The 27828-nt window shown below is 45.8% G+C and overlaps 2 protein-coding genes across 3 annotated transcripts in view; one reads left to right on the forward strand and one right to left on the reverse strand.

Annotated features, from left to right (window-relative positions):
* The window catches only part of COL4A4 (collagen type IV alpha 4 chain), a 139923-nt gene that overhangs the window by 44025 nt on the left and 68070 nt on the right, over window positions 1–27828 (reverse strand). For both annotated transcript variants that reach the window (XR_008446252.1, XM_054040193.1), the window contains exons 18-24: window positions 15226–15330; window positions 14031–14195; window positions 12579–12671; window positions 12005–12168; window positions 7335–7407; window positions 4105–4211; window positions 1913–2096 (exon numbers count right to left, since the gene is read on the reverse strand). Coding sequence is in view for 1 of the 2 variants with exons in the window: in XM_054040193.1 (XP_053896168.1) it covers window positions 1913–2096; window positions 4105–4211; window positions 7335–7407; window positions 12005–12168; window positions 12579–12671; window positions 14031–14195; window positions 15226–15330 (891 nt within the window). In the remaining variant the exon portion in view is untranslated. The remainder of the gene's footprint in view (window positions 1–1912; window positions 2097–4104; window positions 4212–7334; window positions 7408–12004; window positions 12169–12578; window positions 12672–14030; window positions 14196–15225; window positions 15331–27828) is intronic.
* Window positions 23484–25824, forward strand: LOC128843388 (uncharacterized). The gene is made up of 2 exons (XM_054040194.1): window positions 23484–24260; window positions 25255–25824. The coding sequence occupies exons 1-2, from the start codon at window positions 23684–23686 to the stop codon at window positions 25728–25730; spliced, it is 1053 nt and encodes a 350-aa protein (XP_053896169.1). The 5' UTR covers window positions 23484–23683; the 3' UTR covers window positions 25731–25824.

Consider the following 27828-nt stretch of genomic DNA (forward strand, 5'->3'; position numbering starts at 1 on the left):
AGTATGGAAATTTCTGCTTTGCCTACAATTAAGGCAATTCCACAATATCCACTAAATGCTATATTGCATCAAAGCATTTTTGTTCTTGGTTAAAGCTGCCTTAACACTGAAATGACAGGCTCCACTGATCCGCTACCTGAGATGTTCAGGTTAAGATTAGTTTCGAATTCCCAGAACAAGTTTTGACCTCATGCATATCAGACAAATAAAGTATTCCAGGACCAATAGTGTCAGCAGCATAGAGATAGTAGTGATAATTTAAAAATTAATTAAAATTTTCCTTTAGCTGCTAAAATATCTTTACATTTTGCAGAGAAACAATTCAGTATTGTTATAGCAAATGGGGGGGGGGAATGTGATAGCTGTTGCTTGTTCAGAATAGAATTTATGTATCATTGAGCTACAGTATTTGGAAAGAGGGCTCCAAGAAAGTTAAAGAACTGGAAAATTCACCATGGTTTGGTGTTTGTGTAAGTCAAACATAGAAAAAGGTTGGTCATACACAAGATGTTTGATAAAACAATAAAGGTGTTTAACTGAAAGTCAAGGTCTCTAGCACAAGGTAAGTGATCTTTAGAATAACAGAGAAGGAAGTTTGGGAAGATCAGGGGAGAATGCAAAGGTTCATAAGGGAAGGAGTCTGCAAGATGGAAACCTGAAATTCAACCATAGTTTGTCTACCATAAAGTCCAGAAGAGTGTAATGACTTCAGTATTAACATTTAAATACATACTTGCTTTTCAAAAAAAAGTCTACATTAACTGGAATTATAAAATATAAATAAAGACCAAATCTTTTTAACTTTATTCAAATGAGAATCCCTATCAGTTAAGGAAGTAAACATTTATACATCTCTACCCCGATATAACGCTGTCGTCAGGAGCCAAAAAAATCTTACTGCATTATAGGTGAAACCGCGTTAAATCGAACTTGCTTTGATCTGCTGGAGTGCGCAGCCCCACCCCACTGGAGCACTGCTTTACCGCGTTATATCTGAATTCATGTTATATCAGGTCACGTTATATCGGGGTAGAGGTGTATTTGGATTCATTAGAATCGAGAGAAAAATTAACCAGATTTAACCAAGTAATTTTTAGACAGAATTAGCTTTCCATGTGTAGCAATTTGTATGAATAAACAAGATTTATTCACAAGATTAACGGGAATATACTGAAAGCAAAAGAATTGAGAATATAGAAGTTAGAAATTTTGGAATCACGTAGCTAACTTAAACTGCACAGTTTTATATTAAATATTGTACTGTATATACTTAAAATGTAGCATATGGAAATTATATTTACAATGTGTTTACTAATCTCAGTTTTACTACTTTGATCTATTATTTCTTTTTCATATGTTATTCCACCTTCTCTGTCTGTTTGACATCTTCCCATAAGTTATTCTAACACTACTTTGTGAATCAGCAATGGCTCTATATTTTGTAAATACTATGTCATTTTCCCCTGTTCCTTCATCCAGCCCTGCAAATCTTTATTCAGATTAATACTCCTTGCTCCAGAGAGTAGTCCCACCAGCATCACAGAAGTACACCTCTACCCCGATATAACGCGACCCGATATAACATGAATTCGGATATAACGTGATAAAGCAGCGCTCCGGGGGGGTGGGGCTGCGCACTCCAGCGGATCAAAGCAAGTTCAATATAACAATGTTTCACCTATCACGCAGTAAGATTTTTTCGCTCCCAAAGACAGCATTATATTGGGTTAGAGGTGTATTGGTTTGTAGGTTCAGGGCCCCAGTGAATCAACATTCACAGATATTTCATGTTTCTTGTGCCTCACCTCTGTCTGCTCCTGAATGCAGATATCCCAGTTGAAAAGCAGATTACTTGAATCCTACCAAGCACATATACAATGAGAGAGTTTTTAATGTTAAGATTCAAACTTACCTTTTTGACCCTTTTCACCAGGTAGCCCACTTACACCAGTACTTCCTGGGTCTCCAGGATGACCCCCGATTCCCGGTGGGCCAGGAAATCCCAAACCTGATGGTCCCATAGGCCCTCTTGAACCAGGAAGTCCTGGTGCCCCAAGAAAACCTTTATCACCTGGCAGTGCTGATCCACCATCACCCTATTTAAAAAAAAAAAAGAATATATATAAGCTCCGTAAGACTAGCACATTTGCTTTCTTTCAGTAACTCCAGTATTAGAGCAATATTTGAAAATCTTTGGTTACACAACGAAATGACTAAATGGATGATACATGTGATTTTTTTAAAATTAATCATGTGGTAGGCTTACAAACTGCAATATAGGCTCAGTAACTTTACAGTACTCTACATGTAGTTGGCCCTGAAATAAAGAACCAATTTCTTCTCTGGGTAAGATCCAATCCCTCCTTTGCCCTCCCCACTCACTGCACAAAGCCTGAGTGAATGGGCTTTGTGCAGGAAATTAGGTGAGGGTAGCTGTAGAGGCTAGAATCCTCCTTGGGACAGACCACAGGACTGCTTGGCTCAACGCATGCATGAATTTTGTAGATAGTCAATGGCTTGGAAAAACTTGAGCAAGCCATTCACCAAGAAGTGAGTTTCACTTTTAGTTACACTGCAGTCAGTGGGGTTGATGAGGAGTAACTGAGAGTGGAATCTGGTCTAAGATCATTTTCAATCAAGTTGTTGATAAACATTTTAAAACTGAAGTCCTGATCAAAGCTAAATATTTCTGTACATCTGATGTACAACTTAAAGGAAACCCCTTAAAGTCTGTGCTCTGAACAAGGTTGTTTTAATAGGAATATCTGGTAGACAGATACACATGGAAGCTATGCCTCCATGGCTCAATGGACTGTACACCAGTTTACTGCTTGGCTAATGAAATAATGGCCTTAGCTAACCTAATTCTCTGGCCTCCTTGCCTGGTCCTTTTTCCTTGAAGGTGGATATGAAAGGAAAGCCATGATCTGAATGCCTCAGGCATCTCTGCCACTTAAGCAAATTAAAATAAAATTAAGAGTGGAGAATGGCCACCAACTAGAATGTATCAGCACCACACATTCCTGCAGGATTGGAAGGTTAAGCTGGGCTTCAAAGGAAAATGAGTTTGTGTGTGTGCTGAACACCAAGATGTACAAGAGTAAAATAGAAGTGGCAAACACGGGTGGAAGGCTGCAAATAAAGATTTTTAAAATAACAATCATTTTGAGATATTTGTTTTACTTTATAGAAGTCTGTGAATCACATACTGTCATATGAACTGTTTTATGCCAAGTTCACAAGCAGTAAATGTCAGGAGAAGTTGCTTGATTGTGATAGCCATGGTATTACATTACTAAGAAGCTAGTGCATGCAACTGGGTTGATAATTATTTGTATTGTATATAGGGCTATCCTTTATAAACCACCTTGATGAAGATACTTAAAGAATGAGAGGGAGGTGGCCTAGCAGCTAAGGTCAGGAAGGGAGTTCCATACACAGAATGTGAAAGGTGCATAGATGTGTGTAGGATAAGGACACAAAGGGGAGATCTAGATGAGTAGATGGGTAGAGCAAAGAAATCACAGGAGATGACTGTGACCAAAAAGGAGAACAAAGCAGAGAGCTAAGGAGAAGTTACATTGTCAAGCCTTGAATTTGACTTGAAAAGGGAGTGAGTGGAATGATTTCATGAGGGCCTGAAAGCAATCAGAGCAGAATGAGGTAGGTGATTTTCACACAAAGATTTCACCAGTCAAAGACCACGGACAGGAAGAGAAGGGTGGAGAAGGGAATCTTGGGATTTTACCAAGAGGAACTCATTGGAGTGAAGTGGATGGGGCAGAAGCCAAATTTTAGGGCATGAAGGAGGAAGTTAATGGAGAGAGATTGAAGGCAATGGGATCAGAGTAGCGTTTGTGTATTCACAGTCTCATCATGCAGATACAGTATATTCAGAAAATACATCTAAGATCCCTAAAATAAAGAGCAGTGTCTGTATAAGGAAGTTAGATTTTTTCATTTGTCAGCAGTTAGCTACAGGTTACTAGGAAAATATAAAACAGTTTAATCTGTAAATAATTTGGAAATGTACTGATTTTTTAGTAAAATGAGAAATTAATTCAAAACAAAGAATGAAACAGCTGCTAACAAAGTTAAACATACTTGAATTCCTCTCTCTCCAGGCAATCCTGGATCTCCATCTCTGCCGGCAGTACCTTTTTGGCCTGGAAGCCCTGGAGCCCCCAGAGGTCCTCTTTTTCCTTTTATTCCTTAAAACAATTAAAAAAGAAGCTTAGAGTAATATACATAGCAGATGTTTGTCTATTCCTTTCTGCTCCTCTGAATGATAGGTAATCATTATTGATATTTGGACAAAATGTCTGCGGCTCTACAAAAATTTTCTTTAGCTCATAAAGTGGAATTTCTTTAATGAAGGATTTAAGTTTCTTCCTCTGTTCATCTCTCCTAATTTGGAACAATTTATCTAGGATTGTGGTGGGTTGAAGTCTTTAAATCAAGACTGGATCTCTTTCTCAGAGGTACATCCTAGTTAAAACAGAAGTTACTGGTTTGATGCAGAGATTACTGGGTGAAGTTTTTTGGCCTGTGATATGAGAGGTTAGATTACATGATCGTAATTACCGTGAGTTTGGAGTGGCCACATTATGCAACCCAAATGAGTGTCAGTAAATACTACATCACATCTGTCCTGTTTGTGCATATGTTCGGTTTCCAACAAATGCTTTAGAGAATTTTTTTTCATTATTGGAACTGTGACTTCCACTCTTCTACCTTTAAAGATAGATAGATTATGCTAAATAATAAATCTATCTGTACGATGGTCAGAAGAAGAGACTTTTTAAAACGAATGAAGCCTCTATAAATGATCTAAAATCACTTTTGTGTACATAAAAATGTCATGTCTTTAAAATCAGATATTGCAGTACACTGCAAGAGCTAGAAGCAATTTGGGAATCTCCCTTTTTCAATTAGGTAAGATTCATGTTTTTAGTTATGCATAGTTACAAGATATTGAACCTCAAACCACACAGTAATGCAGGGGTGTAAACTGCACCTCAAAGCAGTGTAGTTTTGAGGACATTTGGGCACAAGGAAGAAATGTTTTTAATGATAGTTTTTGTTTTTGTTTTGTTTAAGAGATTGCCATAACTGCTCAAAGATTTAGGATGTTAGCATAGTTGATATATCTTTGGGGAGATGCATTTATGGGCAGAATGCAGATGAAACAACTAAATGTAATTGTCACATGCAATTGTAACAAAATTGCAGTTTATCATATGGATATCATGAGGACATATGGGAGGTGGGTGTCTCTCTCTCTCTTTACATATTGTATTAAGTGGGAACTTTGCTATCCGCTTCAGTGGAGCCAGGATTTCACTCATAGTGTTATGCTGGAGCATGGTAAATAATGTGGAGTAATTTAATTGCAAGAGTTTTATATTTTTCCCTGAACATTTATGAAAATACTCTATTTGCAAAAATTAAACATGGCAAAAAATATTAACTCCAAAGGATTCACACCAGTGTCTCAGGAAATCTATGGCAAATAAACCAGGAATAATTTGTACTGCTTCAGAGTCTGTGCATGTGTGTGATAGCACAGCAACACCCTACAGCACATACACATGTGCAAACAAATAATGAATTATTTGTGAAGAATATTTTATTCATTATATTTCTTGTTCATAGAATAATTCATTCAACATTATTTTTAGAATTCATGTTGTGTGATTGATCACCTATTGGTTTTGATCCCTAAGTGATTAAGTGTAACTCTGACAAATAGAAGGATGGTTTCCAAAGGCCACAGAGATGTTGAATTTCTCTGGGTGGGAGTGTGCTTAGTTTGGGGAGAGGTAGCAGTGACAGGCAGGCTTAGGGAATTTCAGGAAACAATTTAAATCCAATGATCTTTATATGCACACAGTAACTGCATTTTCATAGAATGATAGAACTGGAAGGGACCTCAAGAGGTCATCTAGTCCAGTCCTCTGCACTTATGGCAGAACTAAGTATTATCTAGACCATCCCTGACAGGTGTTTGTCTAACCTGCTCTTCAAAATCTCCAATCATGGAGATTCCACAACCTCCCTAGGCAATTTATTCCAGTGTTTAACCACCCTGACAGATTTTTTCAATCTTCCCTCATAGGTCATGTTTTCTAGACCTCTAATCATTTTTGTTGCTCTTCTCTGGACTTTCTCCAATTTGTCCACATCGTTCCTGAAATGTGGTGCCTAGAATTGGACACAATACTCCAATTCAGGCCTAATCAGCATGGAGTAGAGCAGAAGAATTACTTCTCGTGTCTTGCTTACAACACTCCTGCTAATACATCCCAGAATGATGTTCGCTTTTTTTGCAACAGTGTTACACTGTTGACTTATATTTAGCTTGTGGTCCTGTGATGGGGTGACTGAGGCAGTCACTCCCTGGCGTTTGAGGGAGGAGGACTGGCTGCTTAGAGGGCTGTAGCACCATGGACAGAGCAGTGCTGGGCAGGGTCAGCAGAGTATGACGGCTGCCAGAGTGAGGCCCCAATACAAAGGCAGAGGAGGTGCTGGGGTTGCGGGGAAGTGGCCCAGGGAAGGAGACGGCAGAGTTGGAGGAGGGGCAGTATGAGTCTGCCAGCTATAGGGTCCCTGGGTTGGGACCGGGAGTAGCGGGTGGGCTACTGAGGGGAGTGACCGGTGAATGGACTGCAGTTTGCCACTGAGATGAGAGGCTAGAATGGGACTGCAATTTGCCACTGAGGCAAGTGTTTGAACTATGGACTGTTGGTCCCCCAGAAGGGAGGAAAGAACCGAGTGGGGCACAGCTGGAGGGCTGTGTCCAGAAGAGGACGACGCGGGTCCTGGAGGTGAAGACAGATGAGACAACGGGCGAGACACCATCTGAGAAGGGTGTACTGGCAAACCCCAAGCTAATTCCCAGGACAGCCAGCATGAGGCACCACAGTGGTGAGTCACCCACCGTTACAGGTCCACTATGATGCCCAGATCCCTTTCCACAGTACTCCTTCTTCCTAGGGAGTCATTTCCCATTTTTGCTCAGTCCTAACTGTGTACGTCTCTGTAAGTGCCTAAATAAAAATATTCATGTGACATATTAATAGTCACATGGTAGCAGCAATGGCAAGCTATTATGCAATCTGCACAGAATTTGGAGGGAGGAGTTCAGGTTGCAGGAGGAAAGATTTTGGAGGAGGCACCAGGAAATCAATCTGTGTGAACTTGGCTTCAGTGCTAGCACCTCTGGGATGCTTTAATAAAGAGTCTGTGTAATTTTACAAGCATGGAGTCCTCTCCTGTTATTATCCTGCATGCAGTACATGAAATACAATGGATGATAATAAATACAGGTTTACCTTTGATTTTCACTCTGGCCAGGTCACCCTTTTCTCCTTTTTCACCAGTTATTCCAGAAGAACCAGGTTTGCCCTTATGATTTAAAAAAAATATGAATTTTTAACCATTTAAGCTCAAGTAATGAATCACAATAAATAGCATATCTCTGGTATTCTGGTGTTCTAAAATTATTTCCAAATATACAGCAATCAAAGCAACACACTGCGGGAAAAAAACCACTGTAACTCATGGGATCCCCTTAGAGAAGGAGGTTCATTGTTTTTATATCATTTTTAATAACTCCACTGATGTCCAGGGAGATACAACTATGTAAAATCATAGTAATGGAGCAAGGAATCAGGCCCCTAGTCTTTATTCAACCAGGGTATGTAAATTTAAGAGTCTTAAGACTAAAGCAAGTTGTAGTATTTAGATGCTCTTCCCATTATAGCATCTGGCCCAGCACCCACTGATGCCAACAGGATTTCAATGGCTGTTGGATCAGGCCATGCTATATGAGAGCACATGGGTGGGTAAATAAAATCTTTTGTGCCAGCTGAAGTTGATTTGCTTTGTCGTGACCAGCGTTTGAATGGATGCAGTTAAGTTAAAATCTCATTTGTCTGAAAATGTTGTACCTACTGAAGTATTACTTTGTTACAAGTAAAATGTAAGACTTCAATAACTGAAATGGATTAGAGGAAACAAAGTATTTTCTGGAACGGGGTAGGAAATGATGTTCCCATGTTGGGAAAAATTCTGAGAATTCAAAAAAATGTTCCCATCCCAAATTGGATCAAAAAGTTGAAAGCTTACATTTTCACAAGCCAACAATCTGAGAACAAATGGTCAGTTGGGGTTAACTGAAACATTTTGTTTTGATAATTTTGAAATATTTTGTTTGGATTTTGACCTTATTTATTTGTTATTATAATTGGCTTAAATTTCAGAACAAAAAGTTATTTCAAATAAAAAAAATTAAAGAAAAAATTAAATTTTGTCCTACAAGAAATCTATATGATTATATTGAAATGTCTCATCGGTGCACATTTCTCAAATGTGCATACCTACAGCTCCTCAGATAGTTGATAAATGCAGATGAACTATTGCTCATATTGCCAACCCAAAACATTAAAAAATCATCAGATTGGGTTAAACATAATGAGGTTTTTAATAATAAAATAATAATTATAAATATATAATAAATAAATAATAAAAAATAATAAATTTAATGGTGTGTTTCTTTGCCTTCCTGATTCTGAGCTTTGAGGAACACTCAGGTCATGGCTTCAAAACTTTTCTTTGCAACCGTAATAAGGGCTAAAAATATACTTTAAAAAACAAAGAAAGACGATTCTTGCATCATGAGTTGACTCCAGGAGCTGGGATTTTAAGGGGGAAAAAATAAATATTGTGAGACCAAGGGCAGTGAGTTATATGGGCCCATGGTGCACAGGCTACAGCAATATTCAGGGCCTGGGGGCCTGGCTCCACCAATGTTTGGGGCCAGGTCTCTCTCCCGGCCTGCCTGCTGCCCCCGCGCACCTCACCCAAGTGTCCCCTGGCCCCCACTTGCTACACCCACGCGCCTCCCCTGGGCCCCAGAGCGTCCCAGCCTCTACACTGCAGCTCAGCACTGCCTCCGCTCTGCTGCCTCCCAGCATCAACTGCTGCCACAGGGTCCTCGTGCTCCCCAACCACTAGTGCCGGAACAGGCTGACCTGCCCCTGCCCTTCCGCCTCGGACCTTTCCCTTTTCCGGCATGACCCACCACTAACACAGGGCCCCCCCCGCCCGCAGTCACCACTCTTGCCCCACGCTGGGCAAGGGGCAGCCCCATCCCTCACCCCCAGTGAGGCTACAGTGAGGGGCAGCAGCAGGGGAGGAGGTGCATGTGTGATAGCAGCCCCCCCCCTCCCGGCACCCACCAGAGAGGAGGCGAGGCGGCTTTCTGGACCTGAGAGGGGCCCTAGGATCACATGCAGTGACAGTGGTGCGAGGTGAGTGTGCTGCCGCGGGAAAGAGGGCTGGGGGGGTCCTCTTCTCTGGCCCCGGCCCCAAGGCAGTCTGCCTGCACCCCAAACTCCTCAGCCTCAGCCTTGCCCCACCCCAGAGCCCTCACCCCCAGCCAGACCCCTCGCCCCCCTGCATCTCAACCCTCTGCCCCAGCCCTGAGCCCCTCCCACACTCCAAAACCCTCATCCCCAGCCCCAACCAGAGCCCTTACCCCCCTGCACCTCAACCCTCTGCCCCAGCCCTGAGCCCCCTCCTGCATTGTAAACCCCTCATCCCCAGCCCCACCCCAGAGCCTGCACTCCTGCCCCTCAATGCTCTGCCTGAGCCCCTCCCACACCCCAAACCTCTCACCACCAGCTCCACCCCAGAGCCCTCACATTTTTACATTATTTTAAAAAATATATATCGGCTTACAAGGTAGGTGGGGGGGCGGCACTTGGACCTGTTCTGGGCACCACCAAAAATTATACAAACCTGGTGCCCCTGTGTGAGGCCAGTAATAAAACTGAGGGCGTTGATAACACTGAGTTCTGCAGCCATTTCTTTAAATTCCACATCTGAATCACAGTGATGTTTTCTGAGGCCCTGTCTACAGGTACAGTGCTGCAGCAGCGCCTCTGCAGGCCAGCTGGCTAAGACACTCTATGCCAATGTGAGAGAACTCTCCTGTCGGCATAAAAAACCCACCCCTGTGACTGGCATATGCTATGTCGGTGGGAAAAGCTCTCCCGCCGACATAGCGCTACGCACACTAATGCTTACGTTGGTGTAACTTATGTCACTCAAGGGGGTGGAGTATTCATCCCCCCTGTGCTTCATAAGTTTTGCCAACATACATGGTAGTGTAGATATAGCCTGAGAAATAATATTTTGGAAACCCCATAAGTCATTTCTCTACTGTTTTATGATATCCAAATATGTACAGCAAAGTGATATATCTTATGATGAGTCAGCCACAGTAAGACCGCACACACATACATATTTTTGTTTATACTTATTCACGGTAACTGTATCACATAACAAAATACAGAAATTCAGATCTGGCAGCACTTCAATACATACTCTCTTGGATACAGTGTCCACACGTTGGACCAAAACTAATAGATCATTTTCTTGAAACGTATACAGAAGGCAGTTAGGTTAAGTCTGCTTTTGCAGTGTGGCCAGCTGTGGGGTGTAAATTACACTCCCTGAAGCACACTAAAGAAAATAAGTCTCTGTCTAGAATTAATAGATATACTGTGGATTAGGTAACAAATGTCCTCATATAAATCAACCCACTGAATATCTAGGTCTTCAGCTGAGATTTCCTTCCATTTGTTAGACCTGCTGGCAGCCATTCCCAATAAAAAAGCACACAAATAAGATAGAGGTAGACACACACATTTGAGGTGTTTTGTAATGATGAATTAATTCACCTTGCTATTTTCCTTATAAAAGTGGTTTATGATAAATTACATGCCAGATTTGACAATATTAAAACAAAGCTATACTAGAAAATATAAACTGCTGTGTGCAGATATCAAATGATTCTAGTACAGAAATCTTTTATTACCAGTAACTCATTCATCTATTTTGTAAGAATTATTTTCTTTAGGTGAAATTGTTATATAGCAGTAATGCCACGTAGGCAAGTGAAAATACTTTAATTTGTTGGATCTAGTCATTTTCAGGCACTTTTTGCATATGGATACTATTGGGTTGATTGGATACCATTTTATATTACAGTGTCTGTAGGGAACATTAGGTTCTATATTAAATTCAGTTTGGCTCATTAAACAAATGAGCTCAGTGAATGCTGCATTAAGCACCTCAAATATTTTTTTAGAAAAAAATTAATGGAATACTTTGAAATGACAATGAAATCAGAGTAAAAATTACCAACTTCATGATAGTTCTATCTACCAATCAACAGTAATAGTGAGTTCCAAAAATAAATTCTTGCTATGTTTTATTAAGGAAAGCATTAGTTTGTATTAAAAGTATATATCATGTAGAGGGAGTTTTGGGGACTTTTTTTTTTATTATTTTTGACTGATGATCTTGAATATAACTATGAAAAATCTGTGGCTGTGTGTAGACTTAAGTTTGCTTTTTCCCCTGCTGACATCATGTGACTCAAATTTGATATTTCTTGCCTTTTAAACATTTTGTTGGGAGTCTTTCCCCATAATCTAATTAAGTAAAGCCCAACAATCTTCAATGGCAAATAGTGTATGTCTAAAATATTTCCAAGAAAAATGGTTGTTTCTCTAAACCAGAAGCACAAGAGAGAGTAAGGCAACCCAAAAAAACCAAAAATAACTCATCCAAAACCTTCCCGATCAATTAATATAAAACCAACATTTTCTCTTCTAGCTCAGCCTTCCACAGGACAGGATTTCTTTACAGATCAACAAAAAAATATTAACTCCCCAAAGGAAACTGAGAAATAAAAAAAACGGGGACTGCCTTTGTAGCAAATAAAAGGGAAAAATGTAGCCTTCAAAGAGCCTTAGTCATAATGCTGAAAAAACCGCAGAGAGAATGGTGCCCAATTGATACTGCATGCAATACAAGAGTACAAGCACCAAGTGTCTTCTGCTTCTTCCTCCTCCAAATGGACACTTCCCTTCCTGGAGAAGTGAGTTTTTGTTGACTTTATTTTTAATTGAAACTTGTAAGAATTACTCACTGGGAGTCCTGTTGGTCCTATTGTGCCAGAGAAACCTGGATCACCCTTTTCTCCACAGCTTCCAGGAAATCCCATCTGTCCTTTCCTTCCTTGATGACCAAGTGGCCCTCGTCTACCAGGTGGGCCAGCAGGACCAAGGTCACATGAACAGTGGCCATGATTCCCTACACAAATGTAGGAAAACAACTTCAAACTGGTTGTGATGTACAATATAAACAGAAATATCATTCATTCTTTTTTCTGTATGCAGGTGGGAAGTAAGTGGGTAAAGGCCTGTTATATTCCACCACAGCCCCAGGAAACAAAAGTCACGTGATTCCCTATACTAGATGTGGAATCTTTACACACTCTGGAACAAATTCTCTACTGGAGTAATTCCACTGACTTCAATGGCATTAAGCTGGCTGAAAATCTGGACCGTATTTTCATGACTTGGCCTGATGCTCCAAGCCCTCCATTTAGGGAGCTGCCCTCGACTTCTGCTTGCAGGTTCTGGTCTTTAACGGTGAAACAAAAGGATGGAGCTCAGCTAAGATCTCCTCTGCATTAAAATCTGTTATTGATGCATACTTACCTTTTTCTCCTTTTTCACCTCTTCTTCCCAGGGGTCCCATTTGGCCTTTTATTCCTTGCTGTCCACGAAGTCCTCTGCCATGACAAACTATACCTTAAGAAGAAAAAGGGCACTTATTTGGACTGAATATTTTTACAGCTTAGGTGACATATTCTCTCCCTTCCACCATCTCTCTCATTCATTGGGATCCTCAATAAATAGCTAGGGATGTTATGAAATCGCTTACAAGCCACTGCGTATGAAATTGTTCTTGGAGTAAGCTAGAGGATGGAAGAGATCAAAATAAGGTTATAGGCAATACTCCTGTCCACTTCTACTCTCCGATACTGCCTTTTTTAGAATATTGGGGTTCATATCTCTTTTAATGGGTGTTGATTTGGGGCATTTTCCCCTGTTTTGGTCATGACTTCTGGATTTAGCTTGAGATTTTCAAAGCAATCTAGGCAATTTAGACACATACATTCCATGCATTTTAATAGATGTGGTTCTCTGTTAGTTAAGGCTTAACTTGAGAGTAAGGTCCTGATTCTAATCACAATTATATTGGTGTTAATCAGGAGTACCTCCACTGAAGCAAAAGAAGTTAAACTCGAACACTTAACCTACAAATAATTAATGTACTACATAATGCATTTTAATAACTATTAAAAAATTAGAGCCAGGTTTTCAGCTGAGGATCTGGCCTAAAGAAAAAATACTTTTCAAATCATTAATGAACAGAGTGTATGTCTATTCACTATTGCCATGTACCTCGTGCGGTCATTTTGCACCACTGCAAAACGTCACAGTTCAGACATAGTGACTTTTTACACCCTCTTTGTATTGATATAACGGCTGCACAAGGTGCATGACAATAGAAAATCAGGCACAGCATATTTTTTAAAAAGCAAGAATACCTACAACTGTCCTTTCTCCACTGGAATCTTCCAACAATTCTACTGTTCTCTATCATCCAGCACAGCCATCAGAACTAAGCCATCAGCTATTTACAATGACTACACTGGCTTCTTTCTAAACCTTGATACCTCAACGATTACTGGTGAACATTTAGATTTAGTTTAATATATAAAGACATGAGAGAAATTGGTTCTATGCTAACGATTCCTATAAAAAAATTAATAGTAAAAAACATTTCCCCTACATCTCACATAAGACTGATAACAGTTGGAGTCCTAGCTGTAAAATTAATTAATCCAATTCAGTGGGAAAGACCTCCTACTCAAAAGCTACCCACACACACAAAGAATGGGCCCCTATCCTCTCAAACAGAATTAACAATATTCTAAAGATAGTAACAAAATAAAGTATTGTATTTACTGTATACCAGATGCAACACTATAGAGCAGGCCTACAAGAAAATACCATTTCTATTAGCATGTTCTCACTGACTTCATAAATCTATTAATTATTTATAATGTTCCTCACACAAGACACCTGTACTGTTTCTCTTACCAGGTGGTCCAGGCAAACCCTGTCTTCCTGGTGCTCCTGGTAATCCTGGTGCTCCTGGAGACCCTGGTCTTCCTGGAGTTGATTCAGCTGTTCCAGGGAGACCAGGGTCCCCTTGAGAACCTTTAGGACCTTGTTCCCCACATGCTCCTGGCAGACCAGGGAGGCCTATCGGGAAAATAGGTAAGTATAAATTATACAGAGCAATTATGAATATTTAAGAGTTATGAAGAATAAATTATGGGCCATACAGTACCTCCTATGAAAAGGCTTCATGGGGGGTGAAGGAGGCTAGAAAAGCCAAGGTCTCTGAAGTTTATCTTGTGGAATTTGTAACTCGTATTTCTCTCTGGGGAAATGGGTTTCTGAGGCTGCTGAGGAGGAAGGGGCATGGCCTTCAAATCCTTTGGTTCCTCAGGATCCATGGGGAAAGGAAGCTCCAGCCTTGTGGAGAAACTGTTCCCTATATTCGAGTGCCCTCTCTGCTGCTCTTGCTACCATGTGCTAGCCACCCTCACGTGAAAGGACAGCAAAGAGCAGAGTTAACTACCAGTGGTTTAGAAGGTTATATTTTCACTAGTTCCAATGGAGAGGATGCCATGTAAAGTGAATGCCATGTTTTCCCCCACCTGGACATGCTACTCCAGTGCAAAGTCAGAGATCTAACCATGTGATGTTGGCTCTAAAGAGCTGTTACAGACTCCTGGGGAGAGGAGGAACACATTAGTCCTGCTGCCCTCTCCTCTTCATTAAGGTCTTTTCTGACAGAGGTTAATATAAGTCCTGTCCATTATATATAAGAGAGTGTGTGTGTGTATGTATGGGACACACACAGGTGAGCAATAACAACAAAAATTAAAAAGAAGTTAAAGTTGAAAGTGTGCTTCAGTGAAGTTGTACTGATATAAAAACCAGTGTTACCCTTTCTTTACAAAAAGTCATCTTCAACTTTTAAAACACTCCAACATTAGAAGTTCTAACCCTGAAATGAACAGTTAAAGGATCCAGCTAATCCCCCACTGCCAGGTAATCCTCCTTCACTCAACATTACCTTCCCTGTTTTACCCGGCCTCCCCACACTGAATGTTGCAAAGGTTAAAATAACACATGACTTCCCTGGGTCTGTGCTCAGTTTCTGTTGGCAGGTGGACAGTATATAGACCTCACAGTTTATGTTTATAAGTCTATGATCTCTTACTTGCTCCATCTTCACCAGGTCTTCCTGATGGGCCTGGAGGACCAGTTAGTCCAATCAACCCCTCCTCTCCAGAAGGACCTGGTGATCCAGGATCCCCTCGAGGACCTATATGGGATTACAGGAAATGTCAATTTAAAACCTTGTGCAACTGACAGCTTTTAGTCCCAGTTGAAATTATGATTTGGGAACCATTCATAATTAAAATACATCACCTTTTCTTTATTACATTGGTTTCAATGTGAAGTAATTTAATTATAAAGGAGGGGAATCCCCCCCTTTGATCGGGACGTGAATTGTCCCAATATTTTGCCTCCACTCCGGGCCGGCACACGGGCTCGCGCCCCGACTCCGCCCCCTCCTTCCCCCATTGGATCCCTCCCCAAATCCCTGCCCTGGCCCCACCCCCAGCCATGCCCCTTCACTGCCCCAGTGGATCCTTCCTCAAATCCCTGCCCTGGCCCCGCCTCTCCCCAAACATGCCGCATTCCTCCTCCTCCCCCCTCCCTCCCACGCTTGCGCTGATCAGCTGTATGGCGGCGCAAGCACTGGAGGGAGGGGGGAGGTGGAGACGGAGAGGAGGCAAGCTGGTGGGGGAGACGGAGCGTGGAGCTCCGGTGGCTGTTTTTTGTTTTTTTCGCTGGAGCGGGGGAGTTGGAGACGGAGCAGAGGCAAACTGGTGCGGGGGGGAGGGAGCGAGGTGGGGTGTGGAGCTCCGTTTTTTTTTTTTTCTCCATCCCCCCATCCCCCACATCCTGATATTTCACCTGTGTGATCTGGTCACTCTACTCTTATCATATGTAGTCATGGCCCCAGCCATCCCAAGTTCCGGCCACCCCAGCCCCAGTCCCAGCACGCTGCTTCCCTGAAGAGGAGCAGCCTGCCTGGGCTGGGGCCAAGCGGAAACGACAAGCAGGGCTTCGGGGAGGAACGTGGGCGGGGCCACGTCGGGCTGTTTGGAGCGGCACAGCCTTCCCCAGCCTATGCGCCACGCCGCCCATGAACAGAAGTATTATTTATTATTATAGCTATATATCAATAAAAGAACATTTATATTTGATCATACACAGTTGAAGAAAATGGAGTTAAGCTGGAATAGCAAAACACTGGTATAAATTCTGCTCTCGGTTAACAGCCAAACTACCTCACTTAGGCCCCACTTCAGCAAAGCAATTAAGTGTATGCTTAACCTTAAATCCCATTTAAGCACCTGGTTACGTACTCTGTGACTTGATCTCAAAGACCATTGAAATCAACAGAAAGACACCTATTTACTTCACCTGTCTTTGGATCAGGCTTTGCAGATGTTCTGTTGAATTGGGGCCTGAGTGGGGATGCTAATATATCAATGGGAGAAGAATTTCTCCCACTGTATATCTGGGTTTGTCTACACTGAAAAAATACAAAAAAAAAAACAAAAACCCCAAACCACACAACAACCCCGTGGCAGTAAATCTCAGAGCCCAGATATAGAGACTATGGCCTGGTCTACACTACGGGTTTAGGTCGACTTTAGCAGCGTTAAACCGAATTAAGCCTGGACACGTCCACACAACGAGGCCCTTTCTTTCGAATTAAAGGGCCCTTTAAACCGGTTTCTTTACACCACCTCCGACGAGGGGATTAGCGATAAAACCGGCCTTTGCGGGTCGGAATTGGGGTAGTGTGGACGGAATTCGATGTTATTGGCCTCCGGGAGCTATCCCACAGTGCTTCATTGTGACCGCTCTGGACAGCGCTCTCAACTCAGATGCACTGACCAGGTAGACAGGAAAAGACCCGCGAAGGTTTGAATTTCATTTCCTGTTTGCCCAGCGTGGAGAGCACAGGTGACCACGCAGAGCTCATCAGCACAGGTAACCGTCATGGAGTCCTCCCAGGATCGCAAAAGAGCTCCAGCATGGACCGAACGGGAGGTACGAGATCTGCTCGCCATATGGGGAGATGAAGCAGTGATAGCTGAACTCCGTAGCAGTAAAAGAAATGGAAAAGTATTAGAAAAGATCTCCAAGGCCATGAAGGACCGAGGCCATAACAGGGACACACAGCAGTGCTGCGTGAAAATTAAGGAGCTAAGGCAAGCCTACCACAAAGCCAGAGAAGCAAACGGAAGGTCCGGGGCAGAGCCGCAAACTTGCCGCTACTACGCGGAGCTGCATGCGATCCTAGGGGGTGCAGCCACCACTACCCCAACCGTGTGCTATGACTCTCTCACTGGAGAAACACACAGGGAAGACGGTTCGGGGAACGAGGAAGATGACGATGGAGGTACTGTAGGTAGCTCACAGCAGCAAGGAAGCGGAGAAACCGGTTTCCCCAACAGCCAGGATATGTTTGTGACCCTGGACCTGGAACCAGTAACCCCCGAACTCACCCAAGACCCTCAGGGCACACAGGAGACCTCTGGTGAGTGTAACTTTGTAAATATTTGTAAACATTACAAAAAAAAAGCAAGCAAGTCTGTTAACGTGTATGGGGATGGAGCGGAAATCCTCCAGGGACATCTCCAGAAAGCTCTCCTGGTTGAAATGGGGTGATTTTATTAAGGGGGACATTCAGAGGCGCCCGTTCCTGCTCTTCTGACCAGAAATGTTCCCCGCTGTTAACCACGCGGTGGGGGGGAGGGGTGAAGTGATCATCCCAGAGAATCGTGTGTGTGTGTGTGTGGGGGGGGTGGTTTACTTGTGTTTGTGCCGCATGTTAACCGGGAAACCGCAGCCCCCTCCTTTTACATTGAAACCCCATTTTAAATGGACAACCCAATTCATCCTTGATATGGGAAATGCGCTGCTGTTTGCAACCTTTCCCGCATGTTAAGAAGGTTAAAAAAGCCAAAACACTGTGGCCTACGATGGCTGCCTGCAAGCTGAAATATGCGACCTTGTAATGAAAGAGTGTACCCATTGTTCCCTAAAATGTGTCTTTTTTAACCACCTCTCCCTTCTCCTCCACCAGCTGCAAATGTTTCTCCTTCGCAGAGGCTCGTGAACATTAGAAAGAGAAAACGTAAGACGAGGGACGAGATGTTCACGGAGCTGCAGATGTCCGCCCAGGCTGATAGAGCACAGCAGAATGCGTGGAGGCAGTCAATGACGGAGATGAGAAAAGCCCAATATGAACGAGAGGAGAGGTGGCGGGCTGAATCGCGGGAAGAACAGAGCAAGTGGCGGGCTGAAGATGATAGGTGGCGTCAGCTTGCAGACAGACGGCAAGAGGCAATGCTCCGTCTGCTGGAGCATCAAAGTGATATGCTCGAGCGTATGGTTGAGTTGCAGGAAAGGCAGCAGGAGCAGAGACCGCCGCTACAGCCCCTGTGTAACCAACAGCCCTCCTCCCCAAGTTCCATAGCCTCCTCACCCAGACGCCCAAGAACACGGTGGGGGGGCCTCCGTCCACCCAGTCACTCCACCCCAGATGATCGCCAAAGCATCAGAAGGCTGGCCTTCAATAAGAGTTAAAGTTTTAAAATGCAGTGTGTCCTTTTCCATCCCTCCTCCCCCACCCATCCCAGGCTACCTTGGCAATTATCCCCCTACCTCTGTAAGGAACTAATAAAGAATGCATGAATGTGAAAAAACAATGACTTTATTGCCTCTGCAAGGGGGAGGGGAGGGTGGGGTGGGGTGGTTGGTTTACAGGGAAGTAGAGTGAACCGGGTCGGGGGGGGGGGTTGAAGGGTTCATCAAGGAGAAACAAACAGAAGTTTCACACAGTAGCCTGGCCAGTCACAAAACTCGTTTTCAAAGCTTCTCTGATGCGCACCGCGCCCTGCTGTGCTCCTCTAACCGCCCTGGTGTCTGGCTGCGCGTAATCAGCGGCCAGGCGAGTTGCCTCAACCTCCCACCCCGCCATAAAGGTCTCCCCCTTACTCTCACAGATATTGTGGAGCGCACAGCAAGCAGCAATAACAATAGGGATATTCTTTTCGCTGAGGTCTGAGCGAGTCAGTAAGCTGCGCCAGCGCGCTTTTAAACGTCCAAATGCACATTCCACCACCATTCGGCACTTGCTCAGCCTGTAGTTGAACAGGTCCTGACTCCTGTCCAGGCTGCCTGTGTACGGCTTCATGAGCCATGGCATTAAGGGGTAGGCTGGGTCCCCAAGGATCACGATAGGCATTTCAACATCCCCAATGGTCACTTTCTGGTCCGGGAAGAAAGTCCCTTCCTCCAGCTTTCGAAACAGAGCAGAGTTCCTGAAGACGCGAGCATCATGTACCTTTCCCGGCCATCCCACGTTGATGTTGGTGAAACGTCCCTTGTGATCCACCAGGGCTTGCAGCAGCATTGAAAAGTACCCCTTGCGGTTTACGTAGTCGGTGGCTTGGTGCTCCGGTGACAAGATAGGGATATGGGTTCCGTCTATGGCCCCGCCACAGTTTGGGAATCCCATTTCAGCAAAACCATCCACTATTGACTGCACGTTGCCCAGAGTCACTACCCTTGCTATCACCAGGTCTTTCATTGCCCTGGCAAATTGGATCACAGCAGCCCCCACCGTAGATTTGCCCACTCCAAATTGATTCCCGACTGACCGGTAGCTGTCTGGCGTTGCAAGCTTCCACAGGGCTATCGCCACTCGCTTCTCAACTGTGAGGGCTGCTCTCATCTTGGTATCCTGGCGCTTCAGGGCAGGGGAAAGCAAGTCACAAAGTTCCATGAAAGTGGCCTTACGCATGCGAAAGTTTCGCAGCCACTGGGAATCGTCCCATACCTGCAGCACGATGCGATCCCACCAGTCTGTGCTTGTTTCCCGGGCCCAGAATCGGCGTTCCACGGTATCAACCTGCCCCAGTGACACCATGATTTCCACATTGCTGGGGCCTGTGCCTTGTGAGAGGTCTATGGCCATGTCAATTTCCTCATCACTCTCGTCGCCGTGCTGCAATTGCCTCCTCGCCTGGTCCGGGTTTCGCCTTGGCATGTTCTGGCTCTGCATATACTCCAGGACAATGCGCGTGGTGTTCATAGTGCTCATAATTGCCGCGGTGATCTGAGCGGGCTCCATGATCCCAGTGCTAGCTATGGCGCCTGGTCAGAAAAAAGGCGCGAAAGTAGTATCTGATGGACCAGGAGAAGGAGGGCGGGAGGGAGGGAGGGAGGGAGGGCCGAGTGACGACATGGTGTACAGGTACAGGAACAGGGAGAAACACAAACAACTGTCACACAGAATGGTCCCCCCAAAGATTAAACTGGAAACACTGGGCTTAGCAGGCCGTTGATTTCACGGAGGAAGGGGAAGCAAATGAACACAGAACAAATCTATTTTTTACATCTTAAGGTGGCAGCCGATGCTGCAGCATGAGTGACAGCCATACCAGTACGATGATGATGGGTACCAATCATAATATACCATCATCTGCCAAAAGGCAAGGGGCTGCTGCTGTGTAGCAATGCAGCCCCACGTCTGCCAGCCCCACGTCCGCCAGCACCCAGCATCGCCCTCGGCCTCTTCTGGGTGCTTAGCAGACAATATTGGGCAATTGGCAGAAAATAGTATATTATGACTGGTAACCGTCATCATCGAGACAGTAGCATGTCTGCCCAGGTGGCCATGATTGACAGCCACTCCAGTACGACGACGACGGGTACCAGTCATAATATACCATCGCCTGGAAGGGGCTGGTGCAATGCAGCCCTACGGCTGCCAGCCCCACGGCTATCACTCATGCTACACCGTCTACCGCCAAAAGGCAGTTAGCAGCTGCTGCTGTGTAGCAATGCAGTCCCACGTCTGCCGGCACCCAGAGGACATATGGTGACGGTGAGCTCAGCTGTGCTGAGCGGGCTCCATGTTGTCTGCACAGGTAACCCAGGTAACCCAGGTAAAAAGGCGCGAATCTATTGTCTGCCGTTGCTGTGACGGGGGAGGGAGGGGCCTGACGACATGTACCCAGAACCGCCCGCGACACTGTTTTGCATCATCCGGGCATTGGGATCTCAACCCAGAATTCAAAGAAAAGGCGCGAACCGCTTCTCGGCTCGAGCTGTGGCGCAAACGTAGTATCTGACGGCCTAGGGGAAGGAGGGAGGGGGGCCGAGTGACGACATGGCGTACAGGCACAGGGAATTAAAATAAAGAACGGTGGCTGTGCATCAGGGAGAGACACAAACAACTGTCACAGACTGGTCCCCCCCAAAGATTAAACTGAAAACCCTGGGTTTAGCAGGCCGTTGATTTGACGGAGGGAGGGGGAAGCAAATGAATACAGAGAAAATCTATTTTTTACATCTTAAGACGACGGTGCAGCGTGACTGATAGCCCTCGGCATCTTTCTGGGTGCTTGGCAGCAAATACGGGGCGGTGTATGACGATGGTCTTCAGGCCTATTGCACGAGCTGCTGCTCAGGGAAGACTCTGCTAATGTGCGATGACCCGACTTGTAATAGGCCGGCTAACAGTCATAATACACCATTTACTGCCAAAAGGCAAGCCCCACGGCTGCCAGCACCCAGATCGCCGATGAAGGCTACCAGTCTACTGCACCGTCTACCGCCAAAAGGCAGTTAGCAGCTGCTGCTGTGTAGCAATGCAGTCCCACGTCTGCCGGCACCAAGAGGACATATGGTGACGGTGAGCTCAGCTGTGCTGAGCGGGCTCCATGTTGTCTGCACAGGTAACCCAGGTAACCCAGGTAAAAAGGCGCGAATCTATTGTCTGCCGTTGCTGTGACGGGGGAGGGAGGGGCCTGACGACATGTACCCAGAACCGCCCGCGACACTGTTTTGCATCATCCGGGCATTGGGATCTCAACCCAGAATTCCAAGGGGCGGCGGAGACTGCGGGAACTGTGGGATAGCTACCCATAGTGCAATGCTCTGGAAGTCGACGCTAGCCTCGTACTGTGGACGCGGTCTGCCGACTAGAGCACCTAGAGCATTTTATTGTGTGGACATACACAATCGGCTGTATACAACCGATTTCAATAAAACCGGCTTCTATAAATTCGAACTAATTTCGTAGTGTAGACATACCCTCAGTCTCACTACAGCACAAAAAATAGCAGTGTAGACATTCCTGTTCCAGCTGGAGCTTGGGCTCTGAAATCCAGCCCCCTACCCAGGCTTCAGAATCCAAACTCGAGCCTAAGTGGAGAACGGCTACACTGCTATTTTCAGCGCTGTAATGGGAGCCCTGGGAGTCCAAGTCTGCAGACCCAGACTCCGAGACTCGCTGCAGCAGGTCCGTAAGTTTTTATTGCAATAATGTTGCAAATATGAGATCATTTTAACTGCTAATGAGAATACTGTATTAAGCATATTATTCTATTACCAGGTCACCAGCACATAAAGCCACATTGAAATATAATATATACATTTTGGAGTTTATATTAATCTGTTATAACTTTTAAAACTGGTAGAACCTAGGGGTGAAATTCTGGCCCTATCAAAGTCAATGGGAGTTTTACCATCAACTTCATTAGGGTCAGGATTATCAACCAAGGTGTGCAACCCCAGACTTCAGTTGAAGCCAAGAATCCACATGTTGTGGTAATTCAGGATATAAGAATTCTGAAATGCTGTAGGAGGTGTGCTCTGCTCATCTGCATGCCAGTCCCCAGAATGGCCCTCCTCTTCCCAGCTATTTTTAAAATATTCTTAGACCTAAGAACCAGGAATAAATTGACAGATCTGGGTGTGTTTGTGTGCACGCTGAGGTCTTGCTAACATGTATTTATCTGAAGTACATGCTTTGGGCCAAATCCTGTTCTCATATATCCTATGCAATTCTACTGACATCAACAAGGTGCAGGCAATGACAGAATGTGGCCAGTAGAGATCCAGGCCTGGTCTACACTAGGCGTTTATGTCGAAGTTAGCGCCATTACATCGAATTAACCCTGCACCCGTCCACACTGCGATGCTATTTAGTTCGACATAGAGGTCTCTTTAATTCGACTTCTGTACTCCTCCCCGATGAGGGGAGTAGCGCTAAATTCGACATGGCCATGTCGAATTAGGCTAGGTGTGGATGGAAATCGACGCTAATAGCTCATATATCCTATGCAATTCTACTGACATCAACAAGGTGCAGGCAATGACAGAATGTGGCCAGTAGAGATCCAGGCCTGGTCTACACTAGGCGTTTATGTCGAAGTTAGCGCCATTACATCGAATTAACCCTGCACCCGTCCACACTGCGATGCTATTTAGTTCGACATAGAGGTCTCTTTAATTCGACTTCTGTACTCCTCCCCGACGAGGGGAGTAGCGCTAAATTCGACATGGCCATGTCGAATTAGGCTAGGTGTGGATGGAAATCGACGCTAATAGCTCCGGGAGCTATCCCACAGTGCACCACTCTGTTGACGCTCTGGACAGCAGTACGAGCTCGGATGCTCTGACCAGCCACACAGGAAAAGCCCCGGGAAAATTTGAATTTGAATTCCTTTTCCTGTCTGGCCAGTTTGAATCTCATTTCCTGTCTGGACACCGTGGCGATCACAGCAGCACTGGCAACGATGCAGAGCTCTCCAGCAGTGATGGCCGTGCAGTCTGTGAATAGAAAGAGGGCCCCAGCATGGACTGATCGGGAAGTCTTGGATCTCATCGCTGTGTGGGGCGATGAGTCCGTGCTTTCTGAGCTGCGCTCCAAGAAACTGAATGCAAAGATCTATGAGAAGATCTCAAAAGACATGTCAGAGAGAGGATACAGCCGGGATGCAACGCAGTGCCGCGTGAAAATCAAGGAGCTGAGACAAGGCTACCAGAAGACCAAAGAGGCAAACGGACGCTCCGGATCCCATCCCCAGACATCCCGTTTCTACGAGGCACTGCATTCCATCCTCAGTGCGGCCGCCACCACTACCCCACCACTGACCGTGGACTCTGAGGATGGGATATTGTCCACGGCCGGTTCCTCGGACATGTTAGCGGACGGGGAAGATGAGGAAGGAGATGAGGAGGGCGAGGCAGTCGGCAGCGCTCACAACGCTGATTTCCCCGACAGCCAGGATCTCTTCATCACCCTTACAGAGATCCCCTACGAAGCGTCCCCAGCCGTTACCCCGGACACAGAATCTGGGGAAGGATCAGCCAGTAAGTGTTGTAAACATCTAAACATTTATTTTTAACAGAACAGGAATATTAACAATTAAAAGAATGGGTTGTTCATGATTACTTTGCCCTAGGCACTTAACGGTTCAGTCATGGGCAGTGCAAGTTTTGAAAAAACATCTAGCAATGTCCGGTTTTCCGTGATTGTCCTGCCCAAGCCGCTCTACTGTTTAGTCCCTGCTACTGCAGCTAGAGTAAAATGCGGTCTATATGTGCAGGGATAGAGCAGTAATCCTCCCGGGACATCTCGATGAAGCTCTCCTGGAGGTAATTGGAAAGCCGTTGCATGAGGTTCCTGGGGAGAGCGGCCTTATTGGGTCCTCCGAAGTACGAGATGTTGCCGCGCCACGAGACTATCAAGTACTCGGGAATCATTGCTCTGCACAGCAGGGCGGCATACGGCCCTGGTCTTTGGAGGCTTTCCCGGAGCATTCTCTCTCTCTCGCTGTCAGAGATCCTCATCAGGGTGATGTCGCCCATGGTGACCTGCTTTGAATTAGGTAGGGGAATGTTAGTGTTGGGACTGCTTGCTCGTTCCTTTACAGAACTGTAACCGCTGGTTTGCAGCCACGCGGTGGAGGCGGGAGAGGGGCTGCCGAAAGGGATCGTTCCTGGGGACAGCCGCAAGGGGGTGGGACAGGGGCAGAGTTCCCGCTTGCCGGATTGCTGGCAGCAGGGACTGACATTGCTTTAAATGTGAAATGAGGCCAGTGGTAATATAAAAGTTTTAAACTGCCACAAGTCTACGGCTTACCATGTCTACCTGCAACAGAAATTCCGTTGTGCTGCCCCGTTTCTCAAATGTGCTGTGGAAGACCCCAGGCACTGAATGCGAAGGCCGAGAATTCGACCTTGTGCTGAGTGCGCATGTGATAGGTGCTGTGCATGGTCTTGTTCACAGAGAAAGACTATGTTCTTTGTTCACAACTACATTTATCTTTCTGAGGAATTCACTCCCTTTTTCCCATTCCCACAGCCACATCTGCGACTGTCTCACAACGTAGCCTGGCATCACACTCCCAGAGGCTAGAGAAGATTAGGCATAGGAAGAAGAGGACACGGGAGGACATGTTCTCTGAACTTATGGCCTGTTCCCAAGCCCAGGCAGCACAGCAGACCCAGTGGCGGGAGAAATTGACCCAAATGCAGCAAGCAAACATGGATCGGGAGGAGAGGTGGCGGCAGGAAGACCAGCAGGCGACTCAAATGCTGCTTGGACTACTGAGGGAGCAAACAGACACGCTCCGGCGCCTTGTGGATGTTCTGCAGGAACGGAGGCAGGAGGACAGAGCCCCGCTGCAGTCCATCTCTAACCGCCCTCCCCCGCCACCAAGTCCCATACCCATCTCACCCAAAGTGCAAAGAAGGAGAGGCGGCAGAGTCCCTGCTAACTCTCACTCCACCCCTGCAGAGAGCTCTAGTAGCAGAAGGCTCTCATTCCCCAAAACTTGAAAAGTTCTTTCCTTCCCGCCTGACACAAGCCCCCGTCCAAGTTTCACCTCCCACTTCCATGTGTAGTTGATAATAAAAAATACGTTTCTGTTAACTACTGTTTCAATCATGTTCTTTTGGAGGAGGAGGGGAAAGGGGGTTGGTAATTGGACAGGACAGTCACCTTTGGCAGGGTACACAGGCGGGGGCAGGCACAGCAGCAGGGCACATACACAGTGCAGTGATGCAGTGACTAGTTACCCTGGTTAGTCTGGGAGGTTGTTTTCATGTTATGTGGTGGGGGGTGTGTTGCTCTGTGACTTTGTGGCGGGGGAGGGCAGTTACAGATCTTAAGCGGCGGTCCTTATGCAGGATCACAGAGCCACGCAGCAGGGGATCTGTAACCGTCCTCCCCCTGCCACAAAGTCACATAGCCCCCCCATACACACAGTCCCGATCAGGAGGGGTGACAGGCTCCGTTGAAACAACCATCCCACCGCAGCGGAGCCTGTCAATCCTTGAGTTTAGAAGCTTCATTCGCGTCACTACACTACACCCGCTCCGCACCACAGTCTGCGTCCCAGTTTTAAAAAATTCCCACGAAAACAGTATTAAAGAAAACGGTGTGCATTAACAAAGTAGAACTATTTTTATTTCGAAACGTGTGTTGGAAGGGGGTGAAGGGGGTATGTAACTGGAGAGGTTAGTCAACATTAACTGGGTAAAGAAACGGGGGCAGGTTCAGCTTCTCTGTACACAAACTTAAAAGTCACAGGTTACCCTGCTCACTCAGGAACCTAGCTTTCAAAGCCTCCCGGATGCACAGCGCTTCCCGCTGTTCTCTTCTAATCGCCCGGCTGTCTGGCTGTGCGTAATCAGCAGCCAGACTATTTTCCTCAACCTCCCACCCCGCCATAAAGGGCTCCCCCTTGCTCTCACAGAGATTGTGGAGCACACAGCAAGCTGCTATAACAATGGGGATATTGGTTTCGCTGAGATCACAGCGAGTCAGTAAACTTCTCCATCTCCCCTTGAGACGGCCAAAAGCACACTCCACCACCATTTTGCACTTGCTCAGCCGGTAGTTGAAGAGTTCTTTTTCAGTGTCCAGGGCGCCAGTATAGGGCTTCATGAGCCAGGGCATTAGCGGGTAGGCTGGGTCCCCGAGGATGACTATAGGCATCTCCACATCCCCAACAGTTATTTTGTGGTCCGGGAAGTAAATACCTTGTTGCAGCCGTCTAAACAGACCAGAGTTCCTGAAAACACGAGCGTCATGAACCTTGCCCGGCCATCCCACGTAGATGTTGGTAAAACGTCCCCTGTGGTCCACCAGTGCTTGCAGCACCATGGAAAAATAGCCCTTTCGGTTAATGTACTGGGTGGCCTGGTGGTCCGGTGCCAGGATAGGGATGTGAGTTCCATCTATGGCCCCACCGCAGTTCGGGAATCCCATCGCTGCGAAGCCATCTATGATCGCCTCCACGTTTCCCAGGGTCACTACCTTTGGCAGCAGTACATCAACGATTGCCTTGGCTACTTGCATCACAACAACCCCCACGGTAGATTTGCCCACCCCAAACTGGTTCGCGACTGACCGGTAGCTGTCTGGCGTTGCAAGCTTCCAGAGGGCTATGGCCACTCGCTTCTGTACACTCAGTGCAGCTCGCAACTGGGTGTCATTGCGCTTCAGGGCAGGGGACAGCAACTCACAAAGTTCCAGGAAAGTTCCCTTCCGCATGCGAAAGTTTCGCAGCCACTGGGATTCATCCCAGACCTGCAGCACTATGCGGTCCCACCACTCAGTGCTTGTTTCCCGTGCCCAGAATCGCCGTTCCACGGCATCAACATGACCCATTGCCATCGTGATGTCCTCGGCGCTGGGTCCCCTGCTTTCTGAGAGGTCTGTGCTACTCTCAGACTTCAGGACATCACCGCGGTAACGTAGCCTCCTCGCCTGACTTTTCTGCATCTGCCTCAGGGAAACCTGTATGATAAGCTGCGAGGCGTTGAGAGCGGCCACAACTGCAGCGATGGTCGCAGCGTGCTCCATGCTCGCAGTGCTGTGGCATCTGCGCTGTCAATGACTGGAAAAGTGCGCGAACTGATTTCCCGCCGG

This window comes from Malaclemys terrapin, chromosome 9 (genome assembly GCF_027887155.1).
Source record: "Malaclemys terrapin pileata isolate rMalTer1 chromosome 9, rMalTer1.hap1, whole genome shotgun sequence".
Lineage (NCBI taxonomy): Eukaryota > Metazoa > Chordata > Testudines > Emydidae > Malaclemys > Malaclemys terrapin.

Bases quoted from the DNA above. Each gene is read 5' to 3' on its own strand.
- LOC128843388 (XM_054040194.1), top strand. From the start codon at position 23,684: ATGCAGAGCTCTCCAGCAGTGATGGCCGTGCAGTCTGTGAATAGAAAG. The intron at 24,261-25,254 runs GTAAGTGTTGTA...CCATTCCCACAG, and splicing joins ATCTGGGGAAGGATCAGCCA to CCACATCTGCGACTGTCTCA.